The following is a 22700-nucleotide window of genomic DNA, read 5'->3' as shown; positions in this document are numbered from 1 at the left end:
TTTTTATTTGAAAATTAAAATCACGATAAAATACATTGAAATTTAGTATCTGAATGTAAGCAAATGTGAAAAAGCTCCGGGAGGTTTACTACTTTTGGACAGACTGTGCACACATGGATGGCACAAAGGTTCTTGTTGCATAGTGCTGTTTTAAACATTCCTGTGGCATCTCATATGAAATGTGTGTGTGTTCACAATCATCTGAGATTACTTTTTGAGGAGCTTAGAAAACGCAGTAAGATGCTTTTATGAGGCAGAACTGGTAAAGAAGACGGAGGAGAAGAGATGGAGGGGAACTGTGTTAAAGTGATCAGGGCTTTAGGGAATCACCAGAGGAATGGTTCGGAGCCGCAAAGAAATTACACTACCATTAGCCAACTGGACCCACACACACTCAGACACACATGGGATTGTTGCAAGGGTTAGGGTTTCATATATAGGCATACAAACGCGAGAAGCTGGACAACACACCCTGTTGGTCCTCTCTGCGCCTTCAAAGAAATTTCATGGGAAGTGTCTTTACTTGCGGTCATTGTTTAAGCTTTTGTAGATACTGGAGTTAAGCTTCACAGTGCACAAATAAACACACATTTAGGTTTAACACATGGGATTTACTATAAATCCTATTGAAGGCAAGGGATGTGACTGTTTGACATTTTGGTTTATGAATGTTATGCTACTGCCAGTCTTCACCTCCATGTCTGTGAGAACAGTCTGCTTAGAGCTTCTTTTTGACAACCAAGCATGTTTTTTACTCTTTGTTTCAGGATTCAGGAATCCCAGACTCATTTCCCGTCTACCACTACAATGGACTTAAACAGTCCAACCACAAAGAGAGGGTAAGCCACTCTTTCATATGGGTTTTTCCACTATAAGTAATGGTGGTGGTTCCTTTTAATATTTCCAGTCGCTCTCCCAATTACCTCTCTTCTTTTCCTGTCATCATTCATACACACTCACGCTCGTGCATACACACAGCCTGAGGCGGCCAGCCACTCCAGAATAAACAGTAGCTGTTGCGAGTCTAATGGCCTGTCCATCCATTCGAAGGCCCAGCTAAACCCTCCTGTTTCTTCGAGTCGGTTCAGTGCTAAGGCTACAGTTAGCAGACTTGCTTTGAAAAATGGTGGAACACAAACTTATTAAGCAGCCTCAATTTGATGGATGATTGTCAGTGGATGTAGTTGGTGGCGTTGCATAAACCTCGTACTCAGGAATATCAGTTTTTCCATCCACCAACACTGCCATGTCTCTGGAAGCTTTCCTTTTCTATCCTGCTACCTGAAGTTGAAGAAATGGCACATCATGTGTGCTCCCACAAAATCACACACATACACACACATGTAGTAGCAAGGCGCCTATAAGATTAGGATGTTAAAACCATTCCCACAGCTCAAGATGGAAACAGCAGACCCTCTGACAGCCGTCTCCTACACATGTCTCTTTGAGAGGACCTTCTGTATATGTTTATGCATCCCTCTGACCCCTCCAGAGGAAATGTCTGCTATGAGATGAAGTGAATAGCTTTATTTGTTTTGTTAGCTCTGTGTAGCATGGTGCAGATTAACCCTGAACAAGAAGTATTTCAAAAACTTGAGATCAAGCAGGTTGAAACTGAATTATGTCATGTTCATAGTTTAGCATCTAAGTATTCTGAACTACAGTCACAGCCTCAACGTAACTAATTATAACCCTTTTTAAAGATAAATATAAATATATAAAGTTGAAAAAGTTAGCAATAATATCATCCTGCAACAATTGGCATACTGATTGTGTCATTGACTATCATTGCAGTTGTACCTTTGCCAGCTTCTCTAAGATAAATTGAGAGAGTTGGCCAAACCTAATCCTGTTTAACTCGCTCCTGTTCCATTTGCTCACTGCGCTGTATCTTACCTTGGATCCTCAATAATAGCGCTCTCCTTTACAGACTTTTCGGTTTGCATTTTCAATAGACTAATTAAGTCTGAAAAGTGACCCTTCAAGAATACATTTCAGGCCACATTGTAGTCAACCAGAGTTGTCCCTACTGCCATGTTTTGTTTGTGGTCTTCAGAGAGAGAAGCTCAAGGGAAGAGAGGAGAAAGATGTTTGGTTTGGGTATCTCAGGTTCTTATATTTGTTTTAGTTTTTTTTTTCATTGTGTGATCTGTTCACATTTTCAAGCGATGAGCTGACGTGTTGTGAATTGGCGCTATATAAATAAATTTAATGACACTCATTTCATAGAGCAAAATGAGATGCCTCTTCTCCAAGTCTGAATCTTCTAATGGTATAGAGTTCTCCTTACAGACAATCAAACAGGAGTTTATGTATCTTTATGTCATGTTCACAAGTAATTGTGGGATGGAGCAAGAGATGGATAGTTTTAGAGCCTCTGGGGTAAGGCAGGAGCTGCTCTGGTCTATTGTGTTAAAACAAGAGCTGATTCAAAACAATGAGGTGACTGAGAGAACAAGATCCTGGATACAAGTAACTACATTAAGTCCTGTAGGGTAGTTTTGCACTCACTCTTGTAGAGCTTTCAGCTCATATCAAGTTTAAAGTGGGAGGAGAAGTATATCATCAGTAGCACATGCCCACAAAGCTAGATGTCTTGTCTTTCTAACGACCTGAACTTCAAACACACAGCAGTCACCATATTCTCACCTTAAGGGGTAAATGTTGCAATATTGTTCTGTACATGGTTGCTAAAGTTTGTCCTGTGACTTTTTTGTTTGTTTTGTTTAAATAGTGTTTGTCACCAGAGAAAGTTGTGCGCTCACTTACATTTTGACATAGAAAACTCAGCATCAATAGATTAAAGTTATCTAAAAACAGAAAAAAAAAATGTTGAGCACATTTTTGATTCTGCTCCTGAACACCCCTGACACTTTCTTCTAGGTTGAATATGTGGAGGGGACAGCCTTGGTGCTTGGTTTCGAAGACCCGATGGTCCGGACCGACGACACACCAGTGAAGCGCTGCCTGCAGACCAAGTGGCCCTACATTGAGCTGCTGTGGGCCACCAACCTCTCACCGTCAATGAACTAGCACCGAAACATTTGGTGTGTCTTTGCATGTGGTCGGACCACTGCCGCCACATGGCCCTCCTCAGCTTCCCCTGTGCACACTGACCACAGAAGGTCAGCAGACCTCAGAGACTTACGCACATGCAACAGAGACCTATAACAACAAAAGAAACCCAATGCACACAGGGGGCAAACATGTTAATGGAAAAAGCACTCAAGCCTGAGATCCATTTCTTACATCTACATTCACACATTCCACATAAATGCAAACTCTGCTTTGCAGTCACCATTGATTGTATTTAAGACACAGGATGCTTGTGATGAAATCATCTTGAAAAAGAAAAGAATGATTTCCGTAACAGCACTGTGCTGTGCTGATAACTTCTGTTACAGTTTAGCAGCAGACATGTAAACACTGTTTAGAAAGCCGAATTTGGTTCAGCAAGCGTGTTGTTAAATGTCACACTGAACCACATGTAGAGCCAGTCGACTGTGAAACCCTAATCTTACACCAGAGCTACAGAACTGTTCAAACTTACCAAAGCTTCCTCTAATGAGAACACAAACTCACACGCCCGCCAACAGCCACTTCCACTGCTTGGAGTTTACAGCATTAAAGGGACCAACCCCGAAGGAGAGATCCTAACTGGAAGTTTTCTGCATTTTAACCAAGTTCAAATTGGTTTAGGTGCTCTGTGGGAGCTTTATGCATTGTAGGATGGTGGTTAAGTGCTTGTATTTATTATCACGCTCAAAGGTTCTGGAATAAACACTGTTTGTTTCTTTTGTTCAAATGCTGTGTGATGCTTTTGTTTCAGCTTTTACATGTTAAACAACTTCCCCCTAGATACCTGGCCATCCATTTGTCCATCATATTTTCTTCCATTTGTTTGACCGTCATCTGTCCATTTATTTATCCATCCATCTTATCAACCATCCATCCTTCAATTTTGTCAATTATTTCTCCAATTGCTTACCTATCATCAATCTATTTGTTCTTCAGCCATTTGTAGATCGATCTGTTTCATTTGTCCATCATCCTTCTGTTTGTCCATCCATTCATTCTGTTGACTATTCTATATCCATTACCTTTATGACCTTTCTTACTATCAATCCGTTCTGTCCAAATATACTGTTTCTTCATTTCTGTGGTGTTTGCAGGTTGCAGAGATAGGAGGATGGAGAAGTATGAATTTTTAACATGAAAAAACATCAAGGAACCCTGTATAAATTTGTCATGACCCAACAGGAGATGACCTCTGGTTTCAAATGTCTAAGCTCCTTTTTGTAGCTTTGGTAGTAAATCAGCACAAACCTATGTTGTGTGTCCCAGAGAGAATCTAAATCAGTATCTTAATAAATCCCCCGGACACTAATGGCGACTTAAGTGGTTCTCTGTAAACAGAAAGTAATCCCATTCAGACAGAAGATGGTGTTTATCGAGCACCAAAACTTCCATAAAAAAGACAAATCAAACTCTACACTTCTACTTCAAACACAATGCCAAACTGTTGGCTAGTATGAAATACAGGCATAATTTGCATTTTCAACAATTGTAGGTTGCAGATTAGTTTAATTAAACTTAACTTATTAATTTGCGGAGAACTGTTCTCCCACTCTGTCCATAAACATTAGTGTAGTAATCTAGCCCGCATGTGTTTTAATAAAGAAAAAATGCAATTCAATGAGTTTATAGAGAGGGAAAAGGAGTAAGGGCTTGGTGTGAAATAAATAAACCACTACTGTTGCTGTGCTGTAATCAATCCAGAGTGACCTGCAGTAAATCTCTGATCAGAGCACACTGACAGGATGTAGCCTGAACAACGAGTGTGTATTCCTGGTAATGCTGTAATGGGGGATTCTGCTAGATTTGAAGACAGATGTTAAAGTCTGCACCAACACACTTCTACACTTAGACACCTGATAAATAGCATTGCGTCATGGTTGCCTTAAAGCAAAACCATTGCACTGTTTTCACATTTGATCATCCTCATCTCCCTTTCACAGGGGGAAAAACGTCTGCAGCTGATCCAACTGTTCATGTTGTGCAGTTCTTTTTCTCCTCTCTGTTCATTTAGATTTTCAAAGAAACACCTGAGCTAGACCAGACCCTCTTCTGTTCCTTGTTCTCTCTCTTTAGTCTGACACCCTCTTTACTGCTCTAAAGGAGATAAACCAAGCCTATGTTAAATTTAAAAAATGGAGGACAGAATGAATGGATTGGTGTGAAACATTTTGGGTCACATGAAGGTCTCCACTTGGCAGGTAAGAATTTGCCTTCTATCCTGGCCACACTTTCCTGATTTTTATTTTTTTTTAAGGTGTTAATTTATTACTTAAACCTGGGCTGACTCGAGGTATAGGCAGACCTTGAACTTAACGATGGCCCCCTGTGGGACTAAAGGGAATTTGAATTCACAAAAACCAAGGCAAACTTTTATCCATGAATGTGTTTGCACTCTTAATACTTGCAAGGTGATACGGTGGTTGGTGTCTATTTTTAGTGGCCACCAGTTTGGAAAATGTTAATGTTTAAAGGTTAGATCAAGGAGCGCTGGGTGTATGATTTGGTAACTTCAGGGCCACATCCTGACCTTTTGCAGATTATGTCATTGTGCTGATGTCCTCAGGTTCAGCACACACTGGAACAGTTAGTTGGTGGTTGGGATGAAAGTCAGTCCCATAGTCTAATTCTTTATTGGCTAACTGGATAATTATAAAACGGGTTTTGTACATGCAGAATTAAAAATAATCATGCCTAGATAACTTAAATGGTGTTTAGTTGCCTCAGTAGTTGCAGGCTTAACTAGAGGCGGGCTCCAAAATCAAATTCTGCTCAAGGCCCCATGCAACCTTGGGCCCCTAATGTAAATTAGCAACTCCTGCATTTATAAAGAGGGTGCAACAGTTTCTCCTCAACATACCAAAGATTTTACAAGACAAATGCTCCTAAGTGTGCAAAACTAAATATACAGAGCCAGTCTGGTGTGGCCTGTCACCTCTAGACGGCTTTTCACTGGAGGATATTATTTCCAACATGAAGAAAGTTTGTTACCTCAGCGGTCTGAGGGAGGGTAAAATCGCCTGGTGATGAGTGAAACGGTGATGCGGAGGTGTGGTGGGGGCACACCAGACTACTTTAAAACGTCCACATCCTATAACTTGAGAGATTTCTGCTGTGAGCCGACCTAATAATTAGCGACATAATTACAAGAGATTATTCTCAACGGAAGGAAACGCGGTCCTGTTTTAGGGGTATGAATGGCTTGTTAAAAAGGAGAACTGAAAGGTGTTTTAATTCACTAATTACGCGCGTGCGCGTCCACTATTTGCGCGCGCCAGGCATTTGTGAACTGGTTTGTTACATAAATGTTACTTTAATACAATAAATTACTTCGGGATGGGGTTTATAAATTAGCTGTGCTGTAAAATGAGCGGTGACGCGCCAACCTCCCTTTGCGCGCTTGGATGTGGTTTGTGCCTGGTGTGTGTGCGGGCGTTGGGGTGTGTGTGTGTGTGTGTGTGTGTGTTGGAGGGGGGGTTACGTTTTGTGCAGAGGGTGGGAGCCCGGCGGTGCAGTCTTGGGTAGCGGAGGCTCTGGCTAGATCTGGTGGTTTACGGGTGTCAAGAAGCAGATCAGACGGAGTGCAGCAGAGCGATCTTCACATTCTGGACAAACGTGTAAACTTCTCCCTCACCTGCACATAGGGAGCCTTCTATATTTCTCCTCCTTTTCTGGGGAATGCCGCGCAGCCTGCTCTCCTTCAGGATGGAGCGTGTGTGGGATTGTGCCTCCTCCGCCGGGATGTTTATGCTGGGGGTGCTCTCTGTGCTGTGGCCGGCGCCAAACCGCGTTTGGAGTTTTAACCTTTACGCAGAGCATCCCACGGTTTATAGCGGACCCGACGGGAGTTATTTCGGATATTCTGTTGACTTCTATCAAGCAAACACTGAGAGGAACACGTGAGTGACCAAATAAGCTCCAATATATTCCTTAAAAGTTTGTTTTCGATTTTTGTTTTCTCCAATTATTCATTATAAAATGGTTAAATTGCAAAATGTGAGGTGGATGGTGTTTGTATTATTCCCCTATAGTGATCATGTTAAATTATCAATTAGCTGTTTCTGTCTTCTATATGCCTTGTCCCCTTCTCCTCCTCCCCCCTTGTACCCACCAGGATTAATGTGCTGGTGGGGGCTCCTAAAGCGAACACCTCCCAGCCGGGCATCGTGGAGGCTGGAGCCGTCTATTACTGTCCCTGGCCAGGACAGCCCGATAGCTGCACACAGATTCCCTTTGATAATTCCAGTGAGTCACCTGATGCATTTTCAAACTTTTTATTTCTTTCGGATCACAACAGGAAAAACACTGACAGATTTTGAATAATTCTGTTTTCTCGGGATTGCGACTGTTCAAAAGAATTTGGAGGGACTGGATAGACATGTCTGTCAGGTCTTGACAGACATGTTCATTAGAAATCCACCAATGAGGCTTTTCTTGACCAATACTGACTACAACTTTCTCTGAGGTCTGAACTTCCCAGAAATTTTGATCGGTTTAGATTTTTTACTATTTTAATATAAAAGATAAAAAAGGGGGGACTTGTTTTTTGAATAGAGACTATAGTTTTAAATCAATCAGAAAATAAAGCAATTGCTCACTTTTGATTCAACACAAATGTCTCTATTCTTTATTTAATATTTAGTAAAATTCAAAAGCCCTCCAAAGTGCACAGTGTTGATTGGTGTGTTTTTTCTCTGAAACTGATGGGGGTTCTTAGCTTTAAAACATTTCATAAACTGAGGGATGAATATTCCCTCTTTTGTATTTGGCCTGCTCATTAGGTTGGTCCGTTTTAATATTTTAATTGCTTGCTTCTAGTCTTCATGAGTGATCACATGTGTTGCTGCATTTAAAAAAGGACATAAAATATGTGGATCTCATGAATTTCTCCTGGCAATGAAAAACAAATCACCCCACAAGTCTGCTGCATCGTGTTTGTACTGCTATCCAATATATTATCATCAGTGTCCAATCTATGTCTCTGACACACTGACTAGTAAAGTGTGTGTTCGTGAACTAGAGGGAAAGAATAGGGGGTGTGATAGGGAGGGGGTTAAACTGTAAGCACATGGGAATTTGGTTCCCAGTCGAAAGACCGGGAGATTGGGTGAGGTCTGCTTTTTATTAGATCTTGAAAATGTACGCCTGTGTCCTTTCCACACCCCTTGTCCCGCTCTGATTCTCCATCAGTCTGTCGCTCTCCTTCGTGGTTTTTGAGATCACAAGAAGAGCTGCAGATTAAACTGAATGATAAAAGCAGTGGTTTCTTCTTTTTAAGGAGAAATCACATGTTTTATGAATTCAAGAAAAGATGCAAAACTACGCAGCATGTTGGACAGAAGGCAGTATTTAAATCTTTGACTTTTAAGGAGATAAACTTCAGGCGGATGGAAAGTGAAACTGTGGGTTGTTATGCTGGTGTTAAGTTAGAGAGAATATGAAACTGCATTCATAGTATGCCAAAAGTGGAAAAGTAGTAGTTGGGGATGAAGACTTGGACATGTTTCGAGATGGACACAGTTAAAAAATCAATACCCCAAGCTCCTGGTAACTCTGGAGGAGCTGCAGAGATCCGTCCATCCAACAATCCATATTCTTTCACTCTTGTTCCTTGTAGGGTCGGGAGGGGTGCTGGAGCCTATCTCTATCAGCGAGACGCTGCAGAGATCCTTATTGAAGAATCTGTGAATACAATTCACAGGTTGTGCACTTTACACACGTTACGTTTCCTTTTTTATGGAAGATTAGCTAGAAGAAAGCATCTTCTTGACAGAAAGCTATAAGAATCCTACACTTGAAATAAAATTTGGTCAGGTGAGACCAAAACTGAACTTAGAGTTGGAGTTGAAACCATGTTCATTTCTTTCTACTTCAGTTATGCATCACTCTGTGTGTTGGTCTCTCACATAGAATCCCAATGAAATGCATTGTTATTAATATTTTTATCATTTGTATTATTTGTCTTGACAATTATGATAAGAAGAATTTATGTGTTCAGAAAGAAGTTTGCAATGTGAATCAGCACTTTTCTTGAACTCACTAATAGAAGATGAAAGAAGACAAAAGCCTAATAGTGCTAAATCAAACACCTGCTTGTCTGAAACCACTGTATTCCTGTAAATCACTGTATGTGTCTGTGCACACATGTGCTAAAGCAGAGTGCTTAATGAGGAGGGATCTGCGTGGGTCTGATGAGACCCAGCTGGTCTTTAAAAACGTGTTGGAAAATATCTTCATCAACTAAAACTCATACACCAAATAGGACATTTTATAGAGATTTCCAGTGTGGAATCTAAACCGTCATCCTTGTGATCTTGTCTCAGTCTGAGTCAGTTTCTTGAGTGTTACTTGTTTATGAGAAGGCTTTAACAGAAAAAAGCCACCATATCCTGTCAAGTGTTAGTCTCAGGGGGGCAAATGGTGTTTTGCTGTGTGTGTTAAAGGCCTGTTTAGGAGTTTGCTGTTTACGCTTGCTCATTAAGGACAAATGATCACAGACCACATTACCAGGGACTACGTCACTTTTACAGCAAGCACTTTGAAATCTCTGTTTTGTTGCCTTTTTTGTGTTTATGCCTTTTCCATCCTTCCATCTGCCCATCTATCTCTTCTACCAGATAACAGAATGATTAAAGTAAACGGCACCAGAGAGCCTCTAGAGTTTAAGTCCCACCAGTGGTTTGGAGCATCAGTCAGGACACACAAAGGAAAAGTGGTGGTGAGTGGACATGATGTCGTCGTAACTCTTGAAGTTTGCAGGTGTTGATAAAGTGAAACTCAGAGATTTACTCTTCACAGGCCTGTGCGCCTCTCTACCACTGGCGGACGGTAAAGAGAGATGGGGAGAAGGACCCCGTGGGAACCTGCTATGTTGCTGTCCAGAACTTCAGCGCTTATGCAGAGTACTCACCCTGCAGAACCAGTAAGTACATCTGCAGTTTCACCTGCAAAAGCCTTCGTCTTCATCTTGTGCTTTTAGGTGTTTAGATTATGTTCAACCTTGTTTTAAAAAGTAAATCGCCACAGAAATCGATAACATTGTATTTTGCTGTACTTATTTTGCAGTGGACATCAGAAGTATTATTTTATGACTTAGAGACACATTCCAACCATAGTTTTAACAGTGGTGAAGAATTAGACCAGAAATAACTCCACTGAATAAAACATAGAATTGTGCAGAAACATATGATTTAATTGTAGATTAAATCTACACATAATCTCCCACTGATATTTGGCAACAACGGGTTTCCCTTGGCCATCAACGACGTCCTGGCAGAATCCCTGGTGAATATTTGACCACTCTTCAAATTAGAAATGGTAGAGATCATTTGAATTGTTTGGTTGACATTGACTGACATTTAGCCACAGTCTACAAATTTCCAGCAGGTGAACAGGACTTTTCTAGAAGCTTAATGCTGCCCGGTGTTCCTTCTTTACCCAGATTTAAGATGATTGTCCTGTTGGAACACCCAGCTTCAAGATGAGATAGTTTGCAGTCATTTTGCACATGCTTTTAAATAGGAGTAAAGAGGATAAGAAGGAAATCCCTGGACAGGAAAGTTTATATTTCAATTTCAGGGGCAATCTTTACTAATGGAGAGAACTGTTTTGCTTGGTGGGAACTTTTTTATAATCTTCACACAACTGTAGACACTGATATTAGTTGGCTGGTTAGGCAGATCTTGCAATTGGCACAAGGACTCCCAGAACCTTTCCACTTGCCCTTTCTAAAGTTTATCCCAGTCAATCTGTGTGTTTTGCATCACGACCAAATTTGTTTTTCTAAAGCGCAAGGAAAAAGTGTAGGAGACTCTATTTGTCCAGCTGACAAGCAGTGCACATCAGTAGGTTGGGTTGGAGACGTTGCATGCTCCTTTTTGGTTCAAACAGCAGGAAAAAACAGCACCTTCTTGACATTTTAAGACACAGGAACTGCATGGCAGTAATTTTTAGCCGTCCAGAGACCATAACCTTTGAAACCTGAGTATAACCTAATGTCTGTACCCAGCCAATGCTCACACTAGTGATTATTTTCTCTCATGAGATCATCGCTAAGACATATTGTATTTATTCTTTTCAAAGTTTAATGAGGTACATGTGAGATACTTGAAACAGAAACAAATCAGCATGACTAGACAGAAACAAGAGGGCAATTTCTGTCTCTTCTTTCCCCATAACAAATCACCTAGCCCAATCTTTTAGAAGCCCCCATGGAAACCTAAAAATAATCTCTTCATCAGTTAATCAGTCTCTCTCTCCTCAGCCCTCTTTCCTCTGTCATCACAACTGTACGTTAGATTTATGGCACCCCTCACACTCCCCACCTTTTGCCTACACGTCTTCTTTTCATACATCCAACTCTTTTCTGTGTCTTTCACCGTCTCCATGCGAGTTTCTAAATTCTGTAAGTAAATACGGCACACTGCCAAGATGTCATGATCTGAAGAAATGAAGGCTAACAGGTGGTACAAAGTAAACAGCAGATAAAATCTTGCCCTTGGTGTGCCCTCCATCATGCTCACGCTTTTATACACACGTCCTCTCTTTGGTAACTGGCTCAGTGTTAAATATTTCAATTTATGTTATTTATGTCTGTGCTGACTAATCAAGACATGAATAATTGCGCTGTAAACTCAACAGTTCCCATAGGGGAATATTTTGAAGAGCTTTCAGGACTGGGCAACTTGAGTCTGTATTGTGTGCTGGAGGCAGCGTTTTCTGCCACCAGCTGTTTTTTTTCCTTCATATTAACATATTTTGGCGGCCGCTCAGACCTCTGCTGTAACTGACTTATTGTTTACTCTGTAAATGCACTTGTATAGTCACGCATCATTAAGTTTCACCTCAGGCTGCCAGGGAAATGAAGACAAATTTATGATGCACACGGTAAGTTTGGTGTGTTTATGTGCAGTTAGATTATGTCATTTAGAACAGAAAAAAAGATGATTAGTTTTAGTTTTTTATGTGAGATTCAAGTTTCTCCTATTGTTGGGAAGAGACATCCTGTGTTACACTAAAACTGTCTAAATATTCGAGCCAAGGACATCCAGCAGATTTACCAATTACACAGATTTTATTTCACATTTTTATGTCAATATTTGCTCGCTTCACAGAAGATTTAGAACAAGTGGTAAAAAATTCTAGCAGTGGTTTTAGTAAATTATGTTGTACTAGCTGGTAGATGAGAAGTCCCTTTAAAAAATCATCATATCCAGTGAGCTTTCCACATTTTCTTCACCCTAAAACCACAAACTTCAATCTTTTTTGTTGGGATGTTTTGTAAAGCCACCACAATGTAACATAATTGTCAAAGGTGCGTGTTTTCAAAATGTTTTATAAATGAAAATCAAATCATGACATCCTATGTATTTAACCTCTTGAGTCCATACTCTGAAGAACCTTTCTGTTCAGCTGCCAGTGTTTTGTGGTATGTGTCGACTATCCTTTTTCAGCTACGGACTGAAATGATTTCAGCTTCTAACACGTCTTCTTCCAGAATATCCATGTATTTATCTCTGTATTTATCCAATTCCCTATTATCTCTGACTGTCTTCCCTACAGCATGATACTGCCACCACCATGCACCACGGTGGTGATGATGTGACTTGTCTAATATTCTTTGACATTCTTTGGCATTTATTGAACTCCACTTTCTGATTAGGTGACTCCAGTTTTACTTAGTGGTATAAAAATAAAAGGGGCTGGACATCAATACTTTTTCAAGGTATTATACTAAAAAAGAGCTGATCATCTGCAACCAGAAGAAAATATATTTTGCTGGTTCTTGACCTTGTTGCCAAAATCTGGGTATGCATTAGATTTGATGTTCATGCAAAGCAATCAGATCCTTTAAAAAAAATCTTTAGTGAAAAACAGGTTTCCATACATTTTCCATGTGTTTTCTGTTGCTTTCAGATGATCCAGATCCAGAGGGACAGGGATTCTGCCAGGCTGGTTTCAGTGTGGATTTCACTAAGGTAAAAACCTGCAGGATGTATCACAAGTTTTCATCGGTATGATGTCCTGGATTATCAAATTGAAGACCTTCAAAGATTTATGGCCGGTGAGGCAGCTCTCTTCCCTGGAGAAGCCCCACCTCTCAAAGTGACTCACTGCCTCTTAACATGCACTTACATGCACACATTCTTTCACTGTAAAATCAGTGTGAACCTTGACCTCTGCCTCATGATCCAACTCTACCCTCCTGTACAGGAAGCTGTCATTCTCTGCAGGATGTCAACAGGCATGACAGCAGAAAACATGTGTGCACACACACAGCTATAGCCTCCATGACAAAGCCAAACAGTGTAACTCTTCTGTTTGCACAAACATGTTCAGATTACTTCATAAATTATGGCAAACTGACAAATTTTTATCATTGCAGGAGGGAAGGCTTGTACTAGGAGGACCTGGAAGCTTTTATTGGCAAGGTAACTAAAGCAACAGTGTTGAAATGATAGCGAATGAGCAGTATGAGACCTAGCAGTGAAGCCCAAATATGCACACTGATGCACTTGCTGAATCTTTTCTTTAAAAGGTTGAAATAGTTTCTCTCTCTGCCGCCTTTTTTCCCGCTTTTTCCTCCCTTGCTCGTTTGCTTAATGCCTCTCTCTGGCTGCAGTCGAACAGGAAGTGGGTGTTTAGGTGCTGTAATGAGCTGATCGGGGGTGAAATGGAGTGTGGAGGAGCTGCCCCTCTGCTCGGAGATATAACACAGGGTGGTTAGGGAAAGCTTCAGAGAAAGGGGGATAAAATAGGAGAGTGCACAGTGAGGAGAGAGAGTAGTTAGAAATGAGCTTTACTGTGGTTGTGACAGATACATGGTTCTTCAGAGAGAAAGATGAGAAGGGAGTGTTCAGATAGTCAGACAGAAAAAAAAGACATGCATGGTTGACTAAAGCAGAGGGATAAAGTGTCTTAATAGGTGTAGCTGGAGTGTGACAGAGAAGTTGTTGGAGTGTGTCTGTACTCCTCCAGCTCCAGGTGTTTGAAGGTGTTTAGGAATGTGTATGGCAGCCAGAAATAGAAAAGATGTGCACCTGTTTCTTAGGAACATGGAGACCGTTATTGATCACTTGCACACACTCCTTTCTGTGTTCTTTGTTATCAAATCCCAAAACTAACTGCTAATTCTTTTGAGCTAGAAATGTACCAGACTTAGTTTTCTAGCTTGATTTACGGTGTTGTGAAAACTCACTTACTGATACCAAATTTGGGCTTTTTTTTCTATCAGATGATATTAATAATAGATTTTTTCTCTCTGATTGTTGTTAAATGAACTGGAGATTTTACACAAAATTCTATAACAGCAGCAGGTCACAGTACTTTCTCTCTCTTCCCGGTATTGGACGGGTATTAATACAAATAAGATTGAATTGGAATATAAGAACTTGATTATAAGCTCTTTACAATTTTATCTGTGTTATTTTTTCCCTCGGAGCTCAAAACTGCAACATAATAATAAGAAATGAATATATTGTTTTGAGAAATTTACCAAAAAGTGTAACATCACGGTATGAGTAAAACTGTCACTGTTTTAGGGAATCACAGCGAACACAAAAGTTATTTGTTCTGCTTAATTCAGCTGTAATCATGATATCAACAGCATGTGTTGTTATTTTGGTACATAGATTTAAATAGAAGTATAGAATGTACACCTTATAAATTTAGTAGTAGTTTTAATTTGTGCATTGTGAAAATTATTAAACCCCCTTTTGTATTTTACCATTAAACTAAACTGATATGATTTGGTTAATTCAGACTACATGCTCTAGTATCTATCCTTTAAAAAGCAGATATATTGTGATAGGTGTAAGTATATTTCTATTTATGTCCTTCCTGATAAATAAAATATTGAAATGCATTATCAAAATCCCCAAATCAATGGAGTATTTTTGCAGATGGTGAGTATATGTAAACTTCTGACATGCGCTGTAGTATTAATACTGTTGCTGCTGCCAGATGTTAAATAATGAATGGTCCGACATACAAGCCCCATATTACACACGCAACATAAAAAGCTTAATGGATGGTTCCCTCTCTGTCTGCAGCGTAACAAGGCAGGCTGCCTCCTGTTAAAACACTTCCTACAAATGTTTATAAAAGCACTCAGCCTGGATTTTTATGGCCTCTAATATACACTGATTATCTTTAGCCTTCGGCCTGATTCATCATAAAATAAGACTTATATACAACCTTGTTATCGCCAGGTGTGAAGAACGTCTCAAATCAGCAGCAGTGACTCATGCATCTGTGTTAACAGTTTGTCTCATTAATCTGAGGGAGGTTTAATATTGACTGGACGTGTTGGCTTGAGAGATAAACTCAAAGCATGGTGGGAGAGGAACGGGTGAGGGGGTTAAGAGGGCACATTTTCCTTCCCGACAGTTCGCTCACACATAAAGGAGGATTTATGGAAGGTAGAGGACGACCACAGATAAAATCATTTGTTTGTTTAACCTCTTGTTGAACAGCAGAGGAAGGGTGTTGTTTGAGTGCCCACCTATCATTTATAATCCTCTCTGCAGAGAGAAGTGGAGGATTTGTGATTTTTATTTTATTTCGGGGTTTCTGCTCTTGCTTTACCAGGAATGTGTTACTTCTACTCTAGGAATGGTTCACATGGAGCGGGCAGCTGAGCCAAACTTTAGCAGTGGGACTCCCCTACTCAGCTCCCATGTGGTTAAAAGCACTGTCCAAGAGCAGATGTCTCAAGGACTCTCTTCTTTCTGTTTGTTTTTTTCTCCAACAAGTTTGTGTGTGTTTATGTGTGTGTGAGTGCAGGTCAGGTGATGACAGCGGGGATAGCAGAGATACTGAATGGCTACTCTTTAAAGGCAGTCCTGAGACGAGTTCCAGGAGAGAAGCAAACCGGAGCTGCTGAAGACACAAATGACGACAGTTACCTTGGTAACACTCAGGAATGCACTCATGCATGAATCATAAGCTTAATGATAACCAGCCTAATTATCAAGAATGAACAAGATCATATACCGAAACCATTATTTTTAAAAATGAACTCCAACACTGTGTATCTCTTCAGGTTACTCTGTGGCAGTGGGCGAGTTTACAGGAGACTCAGAACAAGGTGAGCAGATTTATAACCAACTGCAGAGAAAACTCAATGAAAAAAAACATTGTTGACATTGATCAGAATTTCTAGGAATTATTAGTAAGTGAGCATAACAGCAGGTAGACTCTATATATCTGTCAATGGGTTGTCCGACATGCATGGCAGTAAAAAGCTTTTCCTGTCCTACATTCACAAACATAATCCATGTTTATGGATTATGTTTGTGAATGTTGAGTTCTTCTGGGACTTTAGCTGTAACCACTGGTAAACTGGACTTAGGCTGAGAATTGGATAACTAACACTCCTTGTGGGTTTGCCTTGAAATAAAGTGGAAAAGTATCTCATACTATTAAATACAGCAAATGAAATGTGGACCACTTTTGAGTCCACATTGAGTCCTTGTTTGAGTCCATGGCATCATAAATGCTTTTAAATGTTAGGTAAAATCTACGAATAAACAAAAAATCAGTCTTCAGTGTCTTCTTTGATAGGATAAATGAACCTTCTTCCAAGATCTGGGCCTAAATCCTGGAGAAATCATGTGGGATGAGCTAAATGGAATAGAATATAAGCAATGAGCCATAACTCATGATGTTCTAGAGTGATTGTGCAAAATTGAAAAGATCCCTCTCTCTCTGTAAGCTTCAGTTTAGTGAAATGTTAAAAAAAGACTATTTGCAAAAGTTTCACAACATGACTACAAGTGAATGTCACAAAGTTTGTCGATTTAAAAACCTAAAAAATTCAACCAGAAATGCCATTAATTTAGTAGATGAGTGAGAGAAGATTTTACACAATAAAATGGTTAATACAGTGATGGATAAGGAGTGGACATTGCTGTCTTGTGTCAGAAGCAGTAACAAGGGCTGTCTCAAACCATCTAGGTCATGACCCAGGAGGGACAAGTCTTTAGGAACCCCTGATAAAGGGATTTCCTGTCCACCATTCTGACTGGTTAAGATGATTGCTGGCAGACTTCACAAACCTTTTCAGGTCAAGAGCTGATCCTGGCTTTCGTCTGGAGGTGATGAAATATGGGATGCAAAGAGATACAGGCACACACAAAAACAACAAAAAAGAGAGGTCCCGTTTCTGTGCTCAAAGACACAATCAAAGGAGTCCTCCAGGAAGAGACGCATGGCTTTTTAGGTGGGAGTTTCAGCCTGGAAAATCTATTGTTTGGTACTGTTTGCTTAAAATCAAACATTATCTGGCTCCGAGCTGACATTATTCCAAAGAAGTTACATGTTTTCCTGTCTTTGTTTGGCTCCAACTAGTACGCAAACATTGACTTTCCTAGAAGTTGTTTCTAGGAGAGCAAATAGGTTTTTTTTAACCTAAAATTTGTATGTTGATAAAATGTTACACAGACATACCAATGTTTAAGGTAGATGTTTAGTATCTTACAGCTTAAAGAACAAAGAATATATTTATTTTTAAATCTAATTCTGAGTTTGAACTTCTTAGGAATCTAAAAGGTAAAAAGGTTTTGCACAGCCTTGCAAAAGTGTTCAGATTCCTTTAAGCGTTTTACGCTGTCACTCTGCAATCACAAATTTAAATGCTATTTATTTAGATTTTATATGAAGTAGGCAACTGTGAAGTCGAAGAAGAGAGACAGATGGTGAAAATATTTTTTTTACAAACAAAAAAGTGGGAGGTACGTTTGTACTTTGACCTTCTGAGTAAATACAATGTAGAAGCAACCTTTCCCTGCAATTAGTCACTTGGGGTACGTGTCTACTAGTTTTGTACATCTTGAAATTACACGTTTGCAGCTTCTAAGAGGTTTTTGTGGTAGAAGGCCTGTTACAGGTTTGTTTTTGTCAGTGTTCTGTTCAACCTTCTTTGTGCAATTTCTGACCAGCTTTCCTCTCCCTGCTGAAGTAAAGCAATTTCTCAGCATGATTCTGGCAATTCCACATTTTACTGTAGGGATGGTCTGTTCAGGGTGATGGACTCTGTGTTTCACCAGATCCTTTCAACTGAGCTATAGATCTCTGCTGCTTCTTCAGAGTTACCTTTAAAGCTGTCAGGTTTAAATGGACAGTAGGTTTGCAGTTGCACTTAACTGTTTATATTTTAGATGATTGGCAGAGCATTTTTCTGTGGGATATTTAGATTTTGGGATTTTGTTTCATCACTTAAACCTGCATTAAGCCTCACTGCAACTTTATCCCCATGCTGAGTTTGTTGGTGCTGTTTGTTCACTAACAAAGCCTCACTAACATTCGCAGAATAGCTATAATTATATTTAGATTAATAAGGCAATTAGGTGACTTCTATGTAGGCTGATTGGACAGGATTTTATTTCAGGGTATCGGAGTGGAGAGGAGTGAATACAAACATGATATATTTTAGTCTTTCATTTGCAAAACCTTTGAAAATTTTATAGTTCTTCTTGCACATATTGAGTTATGGCATTTTTTTCCCTGTGCATTGAAGTCTATGGTTGCAAAGTGACAAAATGTGAGAAAGTTCCTGGGATATAAATATTTTTTTCAAAGCTCTGTACATAGGAATGTGCAAGCTGTTTTGTTTTTCTTCTTTCAACCATTTTGGTTTCAATTTAAAGTTCTAAAGTTAATTTATTTTTTTTTTCTGCAGTCCAAATAAAAAGCACAAGGAATTTCATCACAAAAGCAGCTCTGTTTTATTAAAGACAAAACAGACAGAACACCACAATCATGATATTTTTCACACAATTTATAGCTCTCTCTTCAAAGAGCGTCACCACACAGTCTGTCAAAAATTTAAGAGACTCCCCATTTTCTCAGCCATCTTTACCAATCAGCATTCAGTGGAAACTCTGCGGGACAGCTCAGCATTTGCATGCCCCCATACCAACCCTGCAAAGCCTCTGAACACCCTCAAGCACAACACATGTCACGGAGTCTTAAAGTGAGTCTAAAGAGGCAACACATGCTCACTGATGCACTGTGTTGTGGTAGAAAGCTCCTTGTGGTCGTGTTCTTTAAACCACTGTCAGAGCGGAGAGCTGGTTGTAACTGGGAGCTCAGAGCAAAGATGGAGCGGGGAATTAGTCTGGCGGTCGAGTCTGCTGGGTTCAGACACACAAGGCAGAAAATTGGGGTTCTATCTGCTCTCTTTGGGTGGGACCCTCTGATCATCCTCATAAGTTCAGAGCGCTGCACTCATCAATCTCCGTTAGAGAAGAGTCTGAGTGCCCGATCGGTGGGGTTAGGCTGTGGGACGGATGGGAGGGTGGTGGCCTCCCAGATAACCTTTTATCAGGATGTTTTCATGTCTGTGCATCATTTTCACACAAATTTAAATATGTCTTTATTTCCCTAGAACTTATCACTGGAGTCCCAAGAGGAGCACAAAACTTTGGATATGTAAGTATGGACAGCAGAATGCATTGTGCCAAAGAATTCAGTTAGTAAAATGTTATTTAAATCAGATTATTCACAGTTCACAAATGTCAAACTGTCATTTTACACCCAAATAAAACACTCAAACGTATTGATATTGTGCATTAGTAGTTATTCAGAACCCATATGAATACATACAGTTTCATATTTGCAGGCAATAATTTGTTTGAAATTGTATTCATACAATTGAGTTTTAATTTGTTTATTTATATTGTAGCCCCAGATATGTTATTTGATATGATTTTTTTTTTTATTGAAGAAAATATATGCAAATGTTAAAAATCATTCAGCTATTTTCAGTTTTCTCTTCCTGCTTTAGGGGACTTGTTACTCATAAAGTGAATTTTCCATTTGTTTTAATAATGGATTCTTCTGACATTTTGTCATAAGTCATTGTCTTGTTGGGACAAAAAAGGCCTGTGTTCTTTCCCTTTATGCTTTTTACCCTGCCTCTAACCTGAGGGAAGAGAAAAAAATATTCTCATTAGTATTCATTAGAATGACGTTTCATTTTATATCCCCATTGCAGAGGGCACAATAAATAATGCACAAATAATGTCCAGTGTATACAAATAATAACTCTAATGCAATGTTTGGTCTTCTATTATATTTCATGGTACATTTATGGTCTCCATAGCAATAATGTAGATTCATCTAAAGAGAACAAAGCAATTAAAATTGGAACTCGTATTTATAGATTTATTACACACAGTGATATATTTAAATGTTTTATTTCTGTTCATTTTGTCATTTATGGCTCACGGATAACGATATTTGGTATCTTAGAAAATTCCATTATTACATAAAACTATTGAAAAATGTTTTTTTTGATACATGAATACCTACTGGATAGTTTGTCCCTGCAGTCTAGGTCAAGGCTGCTTCTTTCCATGAATTCCTGCATTGATGGAGCGGAGCGTGGATGAGATTATCCAGTGGTTCAGTTGAATGATCTTAAAGACTCCCCAGTTGTTTTAATGGCAACTTTCAGTTCATCTATACTGCTGGCGATGGTATTTCTGATCTTTCTGGAAAATACCCTATAGATTGTCTTTAAGGGTTTAGTTCAGGCTTGCTGACCAGTCAAGCACAGTGATACCATCACTTTTCTATTGGTACGGTGAGCAGTGTGCCAAGTCCTGCTGGAAACTGAAATCAGTATCTCTATTGTTAGCTGTGTTGACTTTGAACTTAAAAACCCAATGGACCAACACCAGCAGATGACATGACTCCCATATTATCCTTGGACCTCAAACAGCTTGTATTCTGTGCTTCTCCACAATTCCACCGAAGCTGGGGATCTTGATTTCCAAATGAAATGCAAACTTTACTTTCAACAGAAAGGAGGACTTTGGACCACAGAGCAACAGTAGAGTCATTTTCTTAATCGTTCAGGTAAAACTTTCCTGCTATTTCTTGTCCAGGAGGCGCCTATCAGAAGGACTAGAGCAGTTGTGGCACATGACCTGGGTACATCTATGTGTGGTGGCCCTTGGAGGTCTGGTTCCAGTTGTAGTCCATGCTTTGTGCTTCTCCTGAAGTCTTTTGAAAGGACTGTGCTTGACAGTCCTTTCAACCTGCATTAGTACATTTTCCCTTCACACCTTTTCCTTCCACTCAAGTTTCCATTACTATGCTTGGACACAAGACTCTGCCAAAAGCTTGTAGTTAACCTTCTTGTAGAGGGCATCAGCAATTGTCTGCCGGACAACTTTCCTCACTATTTCTCTCTGGACAATAACATAACCATAACAGAGAACTTTTAATTCCCCAAAATACTTTTTTATTGGTCAACTGTAACATTGTAACATTCTTATTTAGCAAGAAACTGAATTTTTGGGTTTTCGTTAATCTGTAATCCATGATATTCCCAAAGTTACAAACATAAATGCTTAAAATAACTGACTGTCTCTCAAATGAATCTTTTGGTTTTTTTTAACTGAATTACTGAAATAAATTACTTGTTCAATGATATTCAGATTTATTGTGATTTAACTTAGTAGAAATATGGCAAGGGCTTCTTAAAAATTGACTACATTTGGCTCTCCAGAGGTTGGCACAAATTACTGACAGTTTGGACACATTTTGTTAAAAACATTAAAATACTTTAAGTTGTCACATAGTTATTTTTATATCAATGTATTCCCCCAAAATGATGTTTGTCCAAATGAATGTAGTCCTGAGTGTTACTATGTGTTAAATGGCTACACCAGTTTTGTTTGTGCATCTTCAGTTTACAACATTTGTTTTCTTATGGGAACATGTCCCGAGGGCTAACTGTGTCAATCCTCCTTAATGACATAGAGCTTCCGCTTTATTTAGAGGGCACTGACCCCACCTAACCCTCCTAACCTTGTTCTACACACACACTCACAGCCCCTTAACCTGCAGTGTAACCACAGGCCTCACCACAAACAGAATGCCAGAAGAATCTGCCCAGTACAAACATTTCTCTCTGAGCGTCTCAGCAGAGGCGGCTGTGTGTGAGCAGGTAAGCCATGTTAGAGGCTTGGCTCTGGAACGGCTGTCAGGCCTGATCAGGTTTCCTCTGTGACCAATCCAACAATTGAGACCAAAGGAAAGCTCATTTTCAAGCTATTGATCCAGTGTTTGTGTTTACACACGATCATCTGTCCGTAAATTTCCGTAAGTCTACCCTTCTTTAGATCATTTCTGGGAGATCAGTGATTGAGTTAACATGCATCCTCCTGCACATGTGTGTGTCTGTATGTGTGCATAGCCTCTGGCTGTCTCCATGTGGTTGTTATTTTAGTTCTTATGAAGGAATTCTTAGCCTCCCCTTTCTGTCTTTCCCTGAAACTGGGGTTAGGATGGGGGTAGTAGAGAGACATGGGGGCAAGGAGGGGGTGTGTTGCACAAAGAGAGGGAGAGCAGAGAGAAGAAACTTTCAGTTTTATAGAAGCTCTTTTATTGCTTTTCTTGAATTAATGTCTGTCATGTGGTTTGTATGTTTGATCCTGAGGGGCAACAGTGGTAAAGTCTGGTGTTTTTATGAATCAAGTCATTGTTTTATATAACATCAATTCACTGCAAATATCTCTTGCTGACCATGTACAAGAAAACTGGTCCAGTTCATAAACAGAAATATACAACAGGTCAATTAGAGCTGCACAATAAATGCAATGGCAGTCTTCATC

At 39.7% G+C, this 22700-nt stretch overlaps 2 protein-coding genes across 4 annotated transcripts in view; both read left to right on the top strand.

Moving 5' to 3' along the window:
* Positions 1-3805, top strand: part of mindy3 (MINDY lysine 48 deubiquitinase 3) — a 29312-nt gene extending 25507 nt beyond the window's left edge. For all 3 annotated transcript variants that reach the window (XM_023331424.1, XM_023331423.1, XM_023331422.1), the window contains 2 exons: positions 768-839; positions 2884-3805. In XM_023331424.1, the coding sequence (XP_023187192.1) occupies positions 768-839; positions 2884-3033 (222 nt within the window). In that variant the 3' untranslated portion in view covers positions 3034-3805. The remainder of the gene's footprint in view (positions 1-767; positions 840-2883) is intronic.
* A 2764-nt stretch (positions 3806-6569) lies between these two features.
* Positions 6570-22700, top strand: part of itga8 (integrin subunit alpha 8) — a 51868-nt gene continuing 35737 nt past the window's right edge. Inside the window, exons 1-9 of the mRNA XM_005804694.3 lie at positions 6570-6974; positions 7190-7320; positions 9693-9793; positions 9874-9997; positions 12991-13052; positions 13460-13505; positions 15859-15984; positions 16118-16162; positions 19463-19506. Of these exons, the coding sequence (XP_005804751.3) occupies positions 6754-6974; positions 7190-7320; positions 9693-9793; positions 9874-9997; positions 12991-13052; positions 13460-13505; positions 15859-15984; positions 16118-16162; positions 19463-19506 (900 nt within the window). The 5' untranslated portion in view covers positions 6570-6753. The remainder of the gene's footprint in view (positions 6975-7189; positions 7321-9692; positions 9794-9873; positions 9998-12990; positions 13053-13459; positions 13506-15858; positions 15985-16117; positions 16163-19462; positions 19507-22700) is intronic.

Source organism: Xiphophorus maculatus, chromosome 3 (genome assembly GCF_002775205.1).
Source record: "Xiphophorus maculatus strain JP 163 A chromosome 3, X_maculatus-5.0-male, whole genome shotgun sequence".
Taxonomy (NCBI): domain Eukaryota; kingdom Metazoa; phylum Chordata; class Actinopteri; order Cyprinodontiformes; family Poeciliidae; genus Xiphophorus; species Xiphophorus maculatus.
The sequence above is the reverse complement of the archived record's forward strand: the minus strand, read 5'-3'. Positions and strand labels throughout refer to the sequence as shown.